Here is a 14,951-nt window from a genome sequence, read left to right as displayed (position 1 = left end):
TACAAATGGAGATAACACTCCAGGAAATGACAGATGAAAAATAAAAGGATACAGACAAGAAAAATTTAGCTTTAATCAAATGGACAGACTTCACTCAGTTAGGATGCTCTGTGCTTATCTTCTGTTACTTTCTGACTCTGTGTATGATGCCGTACCCAAGTACTCCTGGGAAAACACCTGTATAATTTTGCTCAGTGCAGACGCTTGGTAAGAATGTCTCCTCTCTGCTTGTGTTTAACATCGCATCTATTTGATTGCAAATACAGATCAAGGATTTTAGCAGAAAATCTTGTTTCCTGGAATTCTTTTTCCACTTATCAGGGACCTGTTATTTTCATTTCCAGGTCCATATTTTTACGACTTAGGCTCTTCTAGAATAGCTCTGCATGATTCACAGTTCAGATTGTCTGAAACAAGCAGTTTTAGCTTCCTTTAAGAATGCTTTCTATCCCCATCTTTATTGACAAAGTATGTGTGCACAGGCCTTATTACTTTAAACTCTGGTATATTTCATATGAACATCTACCATTACCACTAATTTGCATGAGGACCAGTGGAAGAAGATTTACCATCTGAAGAGCTGAGATCTCAAATCCACCAGCGGATATGGAGTTCAGGATCTTCCCAGTCAGACCTGTGGATATATCAGAACAGTTCATATCTGCAATCTTCTATAATCTTTCTGTCAAGTTTACCCAGGCTGATAAGTGAAGTCTATAGTGGGGCAATAAAACCTGGAGTGAGATCCAAAACAAACAGCCTCTGCAGCAGCAGCATGATTACCTGATTAATATTCTGAAGTTAAGAGTTATTATTAGTAAACATGCAGTGAAGCCATCATAAAGCGAGTGTTTATTTTGCAGTGACCTCAGTTTTTCCTTTGCATTGAGATTGTGTTATGAGCATCCCGTTAGTGGAAAAATGATTTTCTTCCTGACAGCCTACTATTTAGAAAAAGGTGCACGTCTCATTGCAGCCATCTATTACTGTAAAATCTGGCAGAGCTGCAGTGACAGTGAAGGTCAGACTGATGCAGACACATAACTGAATGAGGGCGCCAGTCCCATAATCTCAGTCTGACTTCCTGATAAAATGTCGTCTGTGTGCTCGTCAGACCGGACTTTCCATTAACTCTAAACGCCACCGTGTGGATTCATGACTTGCACTTTTGGCATCGATGAGTCTCCTTCAGTCCAGTTGTGAGGGAAGGAAGCAGCTCCCGCGTCCTCTGTGCCCTCCCCAGGCAGCAGCCGGTTCAGGATCGGCACACGCTCTCAGCAGCTGGTGCTGTTGCTAGGAGATCATATTCTGGGTGCCTGGCAACAGTAGCTTCTCTGTTCCAGTCATGTCTGAGTCACCACTTCCTTCATCACTGATGTGATTGGCTGAGTCCTTCCTTCAAATGTAGCTGTCACGTCAATTAGCCTTTTAAGTGATCCCCGAGGGATCGGGGCTGTTTGGGCACTGATGATCTCAGTTTGGTCTCAGCTGCAGCAGCAGAACATGGACGGATGTACAATTTTCTAAATTCAGTTTAATAAAATTCTTAATTATTCTAAGCATTAATAAAAAAATAAAAAAAAAAGGGGGGGAGGGGACATATAACTTTAAAAGTTGCATTTTTGAAATTTAACACAAATAATTTACAGGACAATATGCACTTACAGGCCAAATTCAATTATCCTTACGGATGATGCTATAGGATAAATGTCTTTGTGATTTTCTATTAAAATGTATTTTGGAGTTTTAAATTTTTTTGAATTTGATTTTTTTAATCTCAAGAAATAAAAGGAAGCTGAACTAACAACACTAAACTTTGGTGTTCAAAATTACTTACTATTATTCTTTATTTTATAACCAATTTCTGATCCTGAACTAGTTTCATATCTCATTGTTAATTGGAAATCTGAAAAATAAAAAAGTAAACTGTCAGATGATCAAAACGAATTAATGAAATTGCAAAGGAAAGGTACTGAAGACACTTAAAAACCAAAACTATATAAGCTGAAGTTGACTAAAGTTACATTTAACAGGAAGACACAAACAAAACATATAAACAAAAACATTTTAATAATTCTCTCTCTCTCATTTCTGTTCAGGCCTCTGGTAGAGCACCTGAGCGCATAATTATTGCTATTATCCACATATTTTCAAATTTACTGACTAACCGGAAAGAAGAAGAAAAAAGCAGCAAGAAGTATTATTATTTTTTGATTAAGATGCCAAATTTAGGGCTGTCAACGTTAATGCATTAACCCGTCATCACGATTAAAATTTTTTAACACAATTAACCCATCTGGAGTGCAGAATGGACAAACTTTGGACAAACTGCCTGAAATGCGTTGACAGAGACATTTCAGGGATTAGATGGGCTAGTTGCATTAAAAATTTTAATCATGTTAATTGTGATGACGTGTTAATGTTGACAGCCCTAGCCAAATTACAGTTATTTATGCCAATCCTGAACAGAAAACTAACTTTTCAGGGTTCACTGTCATACTTGATTAATATCTGACTTCTCAAACACTTCCAGTGTCCCAGCTAATATTTGGGTATAAGTAATGAGGTAACCAGAGAAGTTTCGAACACATTCCTAAAATTTGTATGTTTTCCTTTTTTATGACAGATGATCTAATAAAGTTGGAAAGCACTGTACAGATCGTATATCAATATATCAATAAATATACTGATACACATATTTAGATACAGTGTACGTGTCCAGCAGTTTCCCCCCCATTCTTTTAAATGCATTTCACTGCTTTATGACTATCTTACTCAGCTCTACATAACTGTTCAATATCTGTTGCTACAAAAAATGATTTGACTTCAACAAATGCAGACCTGATTTTGAGGCGACTGCCCCTTTAAATATCAGAAAACAAATGAGCGAAAAAAAAAGTTATTGTGCCTACAGCACAGCTTTCCCAGCATTATGTCAGCAAATACCTGCTAAGCCACCAAACCACAATGAGCACAGAGAAATTTGTGGCTGGACTTTGTGAGATTGTGCAAGATCCTCCTTAAATAAAGATAAACAGTCTGTACTGTAACAACGTAAAACAAAAAGTTCTTGAAAGCTAAACAGAGTGAAAACAGCCTAAATAACAGAGCAGAGGTACCAGGGTTAACCCTAACCCTTCTTTTTTTTTTACCCAAACAATAAATAAATAAGAGTATAACACAGGGGAGAGCTTTTTAAAATAATTAAAGTGGACTTAATTACAACAGCATCAATGTGTACAGTCAGCACTAAATGAGCAGCTCCATCATAAGCCACAAGTCTTCATTCACACATACTTCACATCTGAGGTCATTTACTGCAGCAGCAAATTGTGAGATTAACAGTTGCTCAACGAAACCCTAAAGAAACCAAAGAAAGCCTGAGTGCAAGTTATGCAAGTTTTTTTTTTCCCATTTCACGCGTTCTCTCCCACGCATGTTTCACAACATTTGAACAAGTCACAGCAGGGAGACCACAGGTGTAACGTTAACAATGGCACCATTCCCTTTAGGTGTGGCAGGAAGTCATACAAGAGAGCAGCATGCAATTCAGCAGGGTGTTGGCGCACACACACACACAAACACACACACACACGTGTGTGCGTTTTAAAAATGTCCCCCAAGGAGAATGGTCTGCACTGTGGAATAAAACATTTCTTAACCAGAAACACTACGTTCCTCTCACCAACCCTCTAGGCCACAACATCAGAGTTTTACTGACCTGTGGAAAAAAACAGGAATCCAATTTTCTTAACTTGAGAAAAATGTACTTGTTGCACCCAGGTTCAGTCTGTCTCAGTCTTCTTGTTCCTCAACTCATCCTTGCTGCTTTAAACCATCTTGCTGGGTTTAACATCTTATCTGCACTTGAAATCAATTTTACAGTCTCCATGCATCTCTTTCTGTTTTTCCATTAATGTAAAAAGTACCGACAGCAGGAAAGATGTGTTTGCAAGACTTTACAGGTGGAAGCCTAACTGTGAAGTTTAGAAATGCCGTCACTGGAAAGGCCATGAGCTGGTCAAACAGCCCCATGCCACAGGTGGTTAACCTGTGCCTTAACAGAATGCAGTTTCAGTCTGGTCCACAACAGTAAGTGTAAGTAAGATAAGGTATACTTACTTTACTACTACTTGGGGAAAATATAACTAAGACTTTGTTCTGGGACTTCTAGAGAAAGCAGCAACACAGAACAGATCATCAATGACAGCTGGGGCGGAGGTGGGTTGCAAAGCAGTTTGCAGTTGCAGTACTTACTGAGTACAAATTAAAGCACCTTAAATAACACGCCACACGCAACGTTAGCCAGTTAGATTTATAGAAAGGTATCAGCTGATGTGGACTGGCACTGAGATCAGCTGATCTGCTCAGATTGTGGGAGAGCTGTGCGGTGCCTGAACTAACACTATCCTTGGTTAATGGTATTATTTTTGCTGTTCCAGAAAAATTTTTAAAAATATAACCTGTAATGGAAATGGATTTTTAACCCAGCTCAAACATTTTACGTTTTGTTTAATCAGATTTGGGTGGAATTTTTCTTTTAGGAAGGTGCTCAGTTTAGCCTGAAATAACTGTCAACACGGCTGTCTAGTGGCAGGATTTGTTTCTAGAAAGACTTTGTTATAACTAAGGCTGAAAGGAATGCCATTATTGGTTACTTGCATTTACAGCAATAACAGGGAGCCTGGTCCAATCTGATACTAAACAAATGACCACTGAGGACAAACACTTGAGGCTAAATGAGGAATAAATTGAATTAATTCATGAGGGACCCCAGTGAGCTTGTTTACTCTAATGCACAGCGCTCCAGGACAACGAGCCCAGGTCTCTCCTCAATCAACAACTCTGTGTATGCATACTTCAGCTCTTATCCAGAGAATTTCAGATTTCACAGGTCAGAGCTCCAGAGGCATGCACTGTGAAAAGGGATCAGGGCAGGGATTTGGAAAAATCCAAATCCAAATGTGGTAACCACGCAGTGCCTCCTTGTGACACAAGCACAATAACAGTCATGCATGGAATGAGTGTCAACCAACAGTACTCTTGTGCAAGTATTTATGGTAAAACTGATTATTTAGATCAGTGGTTTCCAAACTGTGTTCATCGAGGTTGAAAACTCAGGACTGCTGTGGGACTTTGTGACAACTATATATTATTTCAACTTCTCAAAAAATAACAACTTCATTGTTAGTATTTATAAAAATCCTTCAAAAGAGAATCAACAGTCTGTCTGCTCAGCTGTAAGGCAGAGGGAATTATGACACATGAAAGGTCCTGACTATTAGTGAGAAGGTTAATGTCACAGGAGTCAGTTCCTTGTGTTGAGGGAACCAAAAGGGAACACCAGTGCAGGTGACCCTACAATTAAATACAATAAGAAAGAAAACCACTGCAAAAGCTACATGTGTCAACATCACGTCAAACTAGCTAAAAGGGCACTCCCTCAGAGAGAAACCTTTTAAAAGATTTCCCAGAACCAAAAGCTTCAGACCTCTTTGTCTTTTTTGTAAGAGCGATTGGAGGTAAGGTATGAGGAGGAGCCAGAGCACAAACTAAACAAACCCTCAAAAAAACAACAAAAAAAACAAACAAAACAAAGCTGTAAGTTGGGTAGGAGGCGCATGAAAGGGGCACACACGCTTTCCTAAATACTTCACACTTTATATAAACAGAACATGGTGACAATAAATGACAGAGAAAATGTCAAATCTGTCTTCACTGACTTTCTCATCCAATGGATGGACTCCAACTCCACCATGTTTAACTGGAGTTTGCGACAGAAGTTTTTGTTCTGTTCTGCAGCCTGAGTGAACCCGGGAAACTGGCACCTGAACCAGATACAGGGATTAAGCTAGCAACGTTCCACTTAGTGGATGACTTGTTCTACCTCAACCTACTGGTAGGGAAACAGGAAGAGCTGAACAAGGATTGCCCAACAGTAAATTCTCAAATGATAAAATTAAATAAATAAATAAATAAATAAATAAATAAATAAATGTCACACATTATACCTGAGCCCTATGTGAGGGAAACCCTGAATAAAAGATTAAAGCAAAATGTGTTATTTTATTAATAACAGATGTTAGCCAGGTTTTTCTTTATAATAGTCTGACTATTATTGATTGACTATAGTCTGACTATTAGATTAATTTAAGTAAATTAACTAAGTTAACTCTAAGATCTGGAGGCAATCAGGCTGCCTGAATATTAGTACTTACGCTGATATTTCAGGTTTCAGTGGTGTTAAATGTTCTAAACATTGGTTGTTTTTCTATTTTAGGCTTCAGCTCATGTACACTGGTCTAATTATTTTTGGTATTTTTGCTGTGTAACTAGTCAATGCTGATTGTTCTGCTGTTTGTCTTAGCCAGGACATGCTTGCAAAAGACATTTTTAATCTCAAGAGTCATTTTATCCTGAAAATAAAAAAATAAAATAAAGATCTATGCTCTACATACAGTAACAAAACAGAAAAAGAGTCAACTTATGGGTTAGTTTGCAATTTGTATTGTTACCTTCTTTCAGTCTTGCAGGCCTGTATTTTATTTTATAAAATAAACACATTGTAAGTCATATGCTGAAAGGCAGCATGAACACGGGTTCAGCCACCCCCGGACTGTTTCCAGTGTGCCATCTCAACTTGGGCTTTCTCTATTGCCCCGTCAAATAAAGGCTGAAAAAATGCCCCCAGCAAAAAAAGACTTAAACTTTTTTTAAGTTTAAGTCTATTCTGAAGAAGTCTGCCACATCTAACCAAATTCATGGATTTTAACATGTTTCAGCACTTTTTGTGAGCTGATGAATTTGTGGCTAACTGCTTGTATCCAATTCAGTCTGCTGAAATTTTGCTGTGGTGTGTGATTTGGTTCACCTTCAGGTGCAGCTACTGTTAGTAATTGTGTTCTCCTTACCTTCAGATATGGCGTGGGGTTTGATGATGCAGCATGTGCAGTCCGTAAAGGCGGCTGTGTTAGAGGGACCGTGCCCAATCGTGGAAGGGAAGAAAAATTCAGTTTCCTAACAAGAATAAAAACACTTTGATCACGTCTGGGCTACCAGGGCACATGTGAGGATGAATAAAGTCTGGAGGTCACAGAGTAACATCCTCACTCTCGCTGCTGCAGCGGGTGAGTCGGAGCCATGCCCGACATTTTTGATGCCATCTGTTCCAAATTGGGCACGGACGCTCTGTGGCGCCTCCCTCCGCGCCACAGCAGGGTCTGAAGTTCCCAAGAGCCCCCTCCAGATAGACATGGCCTCATCACCCATCAGCTCCATGGCAACCACCGGGCCCGAGGACATAAACTGCACTAGGTTACTGCGAAATGGAGCAACGTGTTTGTTTACATTTACTGTTAGGATTACTTTGAATAATATTTTTTTGCTATCAGATATCTTTTCTACTGAAATTTGAGGCATCATTCACCGGGGCACTCACTTAAAGAACGGCTTGCCTTGATGTTCAGTGTAAAAGTCAGCTGCCTGGCTCCTGCAACGCAAGAAACCCATAAAACAATGAGTAAATGAGCAGAAAAATGACGCTGTTTACTGACAAAGACATTCATAGAGGTCATCAGTCTTCTTATCTCCCAGCTTTTTATCTGCGGTAATAAACTCATTCTACAATCATACTATTTAAATAAAGTGACATTTCAACATCAACATTAATTTCATGTCCTTGGATTTTGGGAAGTAAATGATGGGCACTCTCCCCTGCCCCCCAACCATGATTCCACCAAGGCTAGACATAGAAATTCCACAATTTCAAATGTGTAGGTGATAAGAGTTATGATTAATAAACTGGTACCAATTACAGAAAAATATTCTGAGCGTTTACTACTCAGAAGAGGTTTTTTTTACAGTACATTTTGCTTAAAATATGCAAATAATTGACCCAGTTATAAGTTCTGCTACTTCTGGGAAGCAAAATGAAATGTAAAACTTCTGAATTTTATTACAGGCAATGCCAAAGGCGGCAGTAAATTCAAACCTTGAGCCTACAGTGGATTAAGTGGAGGATGTTCATGTTAAACATGGTCAAAGTTTCTAATAATGAGGTTAGGGTGTGCACAGTAATCCCTTTGAGCCAAAAGGGCTCACAGGGCTGCAGACTGCTGTAAATGCTCACACAGTTTTTCCACTCTTGGATCTGTGTTTTTGTGTTTTTGAGACATGTCATAAAAAGGGGATATCCTTGGATTTGATGATCTGACTCCACAAATTTAAAGCAGAAGGATGTTTAGATGCAGAAACAGCAGGTTACAGACAAATGCATAGACAAAATGCTGTACATAAACCCCAGGTATTTAACTTATACAAATACAAAATAATCAATAAAAAAAAAAGGTTAATTTTATGCAGAAGAGTGAACAGATGAGTCAAAGACCACTCATTTTATGTGAGCATTCTCAGAGACTTGAACATAAAGAGAAAGTTGATACCACCGTTGTGATATGACTGTTATCCCGGACTGGGCTTTTAGGTCTTGTTGAGCCATCACAGAAATCCCAGATATGTTCAATGTCTTTGTTGTATAACCCCTCAACTCAAAGTTCACTCAACTTAACAAGCATTATACTTCAAACTGTACTTTCAAATTAAACACAGAAAGATCAGATCAGGGTGAGACTGGGCTAATGTTGTGAGGTCATCCACCTGATAAAATTGCTAGTGTTTAATAAAAATCAGACCTTGTTTGCCTCTTGGCTCGCCATATGTTCCTAATGTGTGTGAGAACGGAGAGCCATCCGTCTGTTTATACAAGGACACTGGCACCAAACTGCCCGTGTTTCCCTCTCCCACAGCTTGTTTGATACTTTCCCACAGTGAGATTATTAGTATTATTATTTTTGGATGTTTGGCAGAGAGGCTGTGACTTTACCACGTGAGCTTTGTCATCTTGGCTTTGGTCACTATCAGGTTGGAGGAGTAGATCAGCTCAAGGATATCTCCGATCTTGGTGACTACGTCTGGCTTTATCAAAGCAAGCGTTCTGGAGACACAGGGAGAGGAGAGGGAAAATAAGAGATGCGATTGGACAGCAGATATCACAGCCAACAGAAGGCTGCACATTAGCACACTCAGGACACAAACAAAATAATGTAGGTACAGTGAATACAAAAAGTCTACACAGTTATAGTACCAGGTTTGTGTGATATTCAAGATAAATAATTTGAATTTTTCCACCTTTGATGTGACCTTTAGCCTGTCAAATAAAAAATAAATAAATCTTTTAAGGGGGAAAAAAGTGAAAACTTACAATAAACTGGTAGAATAAACATCCACACCCTCAAACTAACAGATATTTAAAAATCCTCACTAAATTACAGCATTCAGCCTTTTAAGTTCGTGTCATTGCAGCACATTTAGACCTCCACTATTGGCCCACTTTTCCTCACAAAGGAGCTCCAAATCTGTCAAATTGTGAGGGCGCCTTCTCTGCACAGCCCTCTTCAGATCCTCCCACAAACCTCTAGCTGGATTCAGATCTGGGCTCTGGGTCATTCCAAACGTTTAATCCGACCTTCAGAGGGGTTGTTGTGCTGATAGCTGAAACTCTTCAGCTTTCTAGCGGACATCTGAGGGTTGTGTGCTAACTGACTTGACTAGCTAACTGACTGGTATTTAAAATTGGTCACCTAGACCGAGGCTCCAGTTCCACCTATAGAACCCCTAAAGCATTATGCCGCCCCCACTGTACTTCACCATGGGGATGGTATTGTGTGGTCATGGGCAGCGTAGTTTGTGGAATTATGGCCATAAAGTTCAACCTTGTTCTCATCAGACCAAAACACAGCTTCAGACATATGAAAAACACAGTTAATGTTGTCACCTGTGGTGCACAGGAAGTTTCTGTCAGAAATTCTTGCAGCTTGTTTAATGTTCCTGCAGGTCTCTTGGTGTCCTCCCCGACCAGTTTTCTTCTTCCTCCTCTTCAGCATTGATCATCTTTCAACTATCCAGTTGCTGGTGATGTCACTATTGAGCCATATTTTCTCCACTTATCGATGTCCATCTTCACAGTGTCCCGTATCTTTGTAGTGCTCCTGTTACTTCTCTACTGATCTTTATTGATTTACAGTCACTTCAGAGCATTCACCCTCCCCTACTGTATACTATACTTCATTGTAGATTTCGTTTTAAATAGATAATCTTTATCCGCCCAATATCAACAAAGTCATTCATAACCCAGCACTGGAAACTCTCACTTATAAAAGCATTCAAGCCTTTAATTCAGTACTTTGTTATACAGCTCCATAGATACAGTGGGGCAAAAAAGTATTTAGTCAGCCACCGATTGTGCAAGTTCCCCCACTTAAAATGATGACAGAGGTCAGTAATTTGCACCAGAGGTACACTTCAACTGTGAGAGACAGAATGTGAAAAAAAAATCCATGAATCCACATGGTAGGATTTGTAAAGAATTTATTCGTAAATTAGGGTGGAAAATAAGTATTTGGTCACCTCAAACAAGGAAAATCTCTGGCTCTCACAGACCTGTAACGTCTTCTGTAAGAAGCTTTTCTGTCCCCCACTCGTTACCTGTATGAATGGCACCTGTTTGAACTCATCATCTGTATAAAAGACACCTGTCCACAGCCTCAAACAGTCAGACTCCAAACGCCGCCATGGCCAAGACCAAAGAGCTTTCGAAGGACACCAGGAAAAGTATTGTAGACCTGCACCAGACTGGGAAGAGTGAATCTACAATAGGCAAGCAGCTTGGTGTGAAAAAAATCAACTGTGGGAGCAATCATCAGAAAATGGAAGACATACAAGACCACTGATAATCTCCCTCGATCTGGGGCTCCACGCAAGATCTCATCCCGTGGGGTCAAAATGATCATGAGAACGGTGAGCAAAGATCCCAGAACCACACGGGGGGACCTGGTGAATGACCTGCAGAGAGCTGGGACCAAAGTAACAAAGGTCACCATCAGTAACACACTACAACGGCAGGGAATCAAATCCCGCAGTGCCAGACGTGTTCCGCTGCTGAAGCCAGTGCATGTCCAGGCCCGTCTGAAGTTTGCCAGAGAGCACATGGATGATACAGCAGAGGATTGGGAGAATGTCATGTGGTCAGATGAAACCAAAGTAGAACTTTTTGGTATAAACTCAACTCGTCGTGTTTGGAGGAAGAAGAATACTGAGTTGCATCCCAAGAACACCATACCTACTGTGAAGCATGGGGGTGGAAACATCATGCTATGGGGCTGTTTTTCTGCCAAGGGGACAGGACGACTGATCCGTGTTAAGGACAGAATGAATGGGGCCATGTATCGTGAGATTTTGAGCCAAAACCTCCTTCCATCAGTGAGAACTTTGAAGATGAAACGAGGCTGGGTCTTCCAACATGACAATGATCCAAAACACACCGCCCGGGCAACAAAGGAGTGGCTCCGTAAGAAGCATTTGAAAGTCCTGGAGTGGCCTAGCCAGTCTCCAGACCTCAACCCCATAGAAAATCTGTGGCGGGAGTTGAAAGTCCGTGTTGCTCGGCGACAGCCCCAAAACATCACTGCTCTCGAGAAGATCTGCATGGAGGAATGGGCCAAAATACCAGCTACTGTGTGTGCAAACCTGGTAAAGACCTATAGTAAACGTTTGACCTCTGTTATTGCCAACAAAGGTTATGTTACAAAGTATTGAGTTGTATTTTTGTTATTGACCAAATACTTATTTTCCACCCTGATTTACGAATAAATTCTTTACAAATCCTACCATGTGGATTCATGGATTTTTTTTTTCACATTCTGTCTCTCACAGTTGAAGTGTACCTCTGGTGCAAATTACTGACCTCTGTCATCATTTTAAGTGGGGGAACTTGCACAATCGGTGGCTGACTAAATACTTTTTTGCCCCACTGTAAGTCTTTACAGTGTTTGCACACCTGGATTTAGTCTTTCCATATACATTTTATTCTGTGTCTACACAGCTTGTCAACATTTATAAAAATCACAGATTTCAACACTCAAGAGCAAACAGCTTTGTTGTAATCTCTTCGTGGGTGTTTTTAATGTCTGTCAGCAGGTTACAGTTAAAGGATTTATTTGTAAGGCCATAACTTTCCAAATAGATCAATCGTGTCTACATGGGTAGACACCCCCCCAAATGTAAGTTAGATGAATGATCATACCTTTCTTTTTTACTGCCGAGTTTGTTTGCTGTGTACTGATCCCCATAATCGATCAGATGTAGCTGTCGTGAGAACACGTTCACTCGATTCCCAATAAATAAGTCCTCCTGATGCATGTCATTGTATTTGGTCCTTCTCAGAAATATCCGCTGGTTCTTTACATCAAACTGTAAAACAGATATATTTTTCAGAAATGCTAAAGACAAAATCTGAAATTTTCATCAATATGGAGTTAATTAAAACAAATAAGCTATTTACATTTTCCACTACAAGGTATTCATATTCTGGATTAAAAAAAGAACATTCATAAACACACCTTCAGGCAGAAAAAAGAGAGACAAAAAGTAAGCACTGGAGCAAAAGCGTACCATTTCTACTGAGCCATCTCTGGGGTAGTAAAACAGTTGGTAACGCCGCAGGAGGGCGGAGGTGGGGTCATACCACTCAGTAAGAAAGGCAAACCGGTCCTCCTGAAAATAAATAAATAAATAAGTATAACTTAAATATTAAGCTTCTTTCTGCAAAGGAGAATTTCTGGCAACCCCCAAAAAGCCAAAAGAAAATATTTTTTCACCCACATGATTTAATTTCCTCCATTTCTCATTATAAAATGATCAAGAATAACACAAAATTGACCATTTATTTCAAAAACTGAAACTAACTAACTTATGAGGACAAATCATGTGTGTTTTTTCAACCCCAAAGGCCCAGTTTGAGCCAGGAAAACCCTGAATCTGTGCCAACAAATAAAACATACTGAGCTTTTAAAAGGTCGCCTGAAACCACAGGCCGATGTTCAGGTGAATGCGCAAGCCTCACAGATGTAAACTAGGAGGCATGAATCCACACAGTTCAGGTTTATTTTTACATTTTGGTCCATTTCCACAAATGTATTTATTAACAGAAAACGAATGCAGTACATAAGGTGGTCAATATTTACAAAATCTGGCTTTTTACAAACCAAAGGCGTCTGTTATTAATAAGCACAGAAATGTTATGACTCAATATGATCAAGTATGCTCACCTGACTAGTAGCAGACTTTATTCAGTTCACCTTGTCAACCAAAAACAATTCAGTAAACACGGATAACGATTGGTTAGCACTGTTGCCACTAAGCAACACAAGCCTGGATTTGGTTTGCAGGTCACTTCCTGCAGATCAGACCTTTCGCCAAACGAAAACATTTCGAGCATCACAAAACCAAAAATACCACAAAGAAGATCATTTTTTGGTTGTTCTACAGCGAATAAAATATGGGCTCATGAGATTTGCAAATATTGCATTCTGCATTCTGTCTTCCATCTTCAGGACAAGTTTGCATTTCCACACTCCTTATCTTCCTCATGACATTTCCTATTAAGATTAAGCAGTTAGGAAGACACAGGAAGTGATTTCACAGACTATTTCGCTGCAGTGATTGTCCTAATCACCGCCAGGCCAGTGTTATCATGTTTAAAGGATGATTTGCTGAAGGTGTCTCCTGGTCTTCTGCTCATCATTAATCCAATTGGTTTTGCAAAGAAAATGTTCCCTATCTCTTGCCCCACTGCTTCATGAAGCCTGGGGATGATCCGGGTCTTATCCCGAACAAGCAAAACATCAGTGCTACTATTACTTTCTTAGTTTGTATATTCAAAGCAGTGCTCCTTCAATGTGGGATGGCACCACTGGAAAGGCACAGAGGCAGTAAAAAGTAGGATAAATGAATACAATTTCTTCAAGGACAAATAAATCAGTAACAGTGTTTTGGTGCTGTTAGTCTGATTAATTAAGAAAAATTCAAAGTGGGTTATTTTTTCATAATAAATGACTGCCCTCCTCCTCCTTTCTTCGATTAGCTCTTAAAATATCAGTAATATCATTACTTTGTAATGTTATATGTTTTCAATTATTTTTAAGATGCTCAGAATTTTCTTCCTCTCATATTCTGTATCATTGCATTTTGTTTTCTTTAAAGTATCTGCACCCACCTCCTACAGGTGCTACACAAATATAATTTGATTGATTGATTAACCAGTCTGCAGTTTAGCATTAATCAGTCGTCTAACGCACCGTGTGAGAGATAAGGATGTCTCTCACAACTAAAAGCTCAGACCACCTCCTCCACTCAGCCTAGTCAATCGAATAAACAGAAAACATGGGCACCAGCTGAATGGATAGAAACTCTTTGAGCAGAAACATGTTTGATGCCAGGTATACCAACATTAAAAGCACCTGCTCAGCTACACCTTTAGCTAATTTAATCATAGCTGATGTTCACCATTAGACATTAACCACACAGCTACCTGTAGTATCTGTAGTTAAACTGTGTATAAGCCATAAATGATATTTTTAAAGGAGCTAACGGCTAACCCGTTAGCCTGAAGCACTGATGTTTAGAACTGCTCGGCTAGCTTGTGTTTATTATGCTAACAGTAGCAAACAGCAACCTGTTTCAGGCTCTAACGGAAGTTTTTACCTTCACCGAAGCCCTCACGCCCCCCGGTTTGATGACATGAGGGAATCTTTACTCACCATCTTTTAAAACATCCCTGTAAACTCTGTGTGACAGCACACTGTTGTTAGCTAGCAAACATTAGCCGTACTTCGTTTCTATAGTAACTGCAGAGGTGCATTCACGTGTTCATGGGAAGTCTGACCTTTCAGCACAGTTTTTGTTATTTGTTTTTATGCAGACCTTAAAATGTAATATATTAGTCATAAATGATTGGATGGATATCTTAAATTAAACTGTATACGTGATAATTATAAAGCAGTACAAAAGAAAAGCTGCGCTGTCTTGCTCCAGTGGTTGTTTATAAAGTAAAGGAG

General features: G+C 39.6%; 1 protein-coding gene across 3 annotated transcripts in view; it reads right to left on the bottom strand.

Moving 5' to 3' along the window:
- Window positions 1-14,782, bottom strand: part of nme7 (NME/NM23 family member 7) — a 25,042-nt gene extending 10,260 nt beyond the window's left edge. For 2 of the 3 annotated variants that reach the window (XM_004552823.6, XM_076880600.1), the window contains exons 1-8: window positions 14,655-14,782; window positions 12,508-12,609; window positions 12,140-12,306; window positions 8,882-8,992; window positions 7,439-7,489; window positions 7,111-7,318; window positions 6,912-7,017; window positions 570-634 (exon numbers count right to left, since the gene is read on the bottom strand). In XM_004552823.6, coding sequence (XP_004552880.3) covers window positions 570-634; window positions 6,912-7,017; window positions 7,111-7,318; window positions 7,439-7,489; window positions 8,882-8,992; window positions 12,140-12,306; window positions 12,508-12,609; window positions 14,655-14,657 — 813 coding nt within the window. In that variant the 5' untranslated portion in view covers window positions 14,658-14,782. The remainder of the gene's footprint in view (window positions 1-569; window positions 635-6,911; window positions 7,018-7,110; window positions 7,319-7,438; window positions 7,490-8,881; window positions 8,993-12,139; window positions 12,307-12,507; window positions 12,610-14,654) is intronic. The other variant, XM_076880601.1, reaches the window with a different exon arrangement.
- Between the last annotated feature and the right edge of the window lie 169 nt (window positions 14,783-14,951).

This window comes from Maylandia zebra, linkage group LG23 (genome assembly GCF_041146795.1).
Source record: "Maylandia zebra isolate NMK-2024a linkage group LG23, Mzebra_GT3a, whole genome shotgun sequence".
Classification (NCBI taxonomy): Eukaryota; Metazoa; Chordata; class Actinopteri; order Cichliformes; family Cichlidae; genus Maylandia; species Maylandia zebra.
The sequence above is the reverse complement of the archived record's forward strand: the minus strand, read 5'-3'. Positions and strand labels throughout refer to the sequence as shown.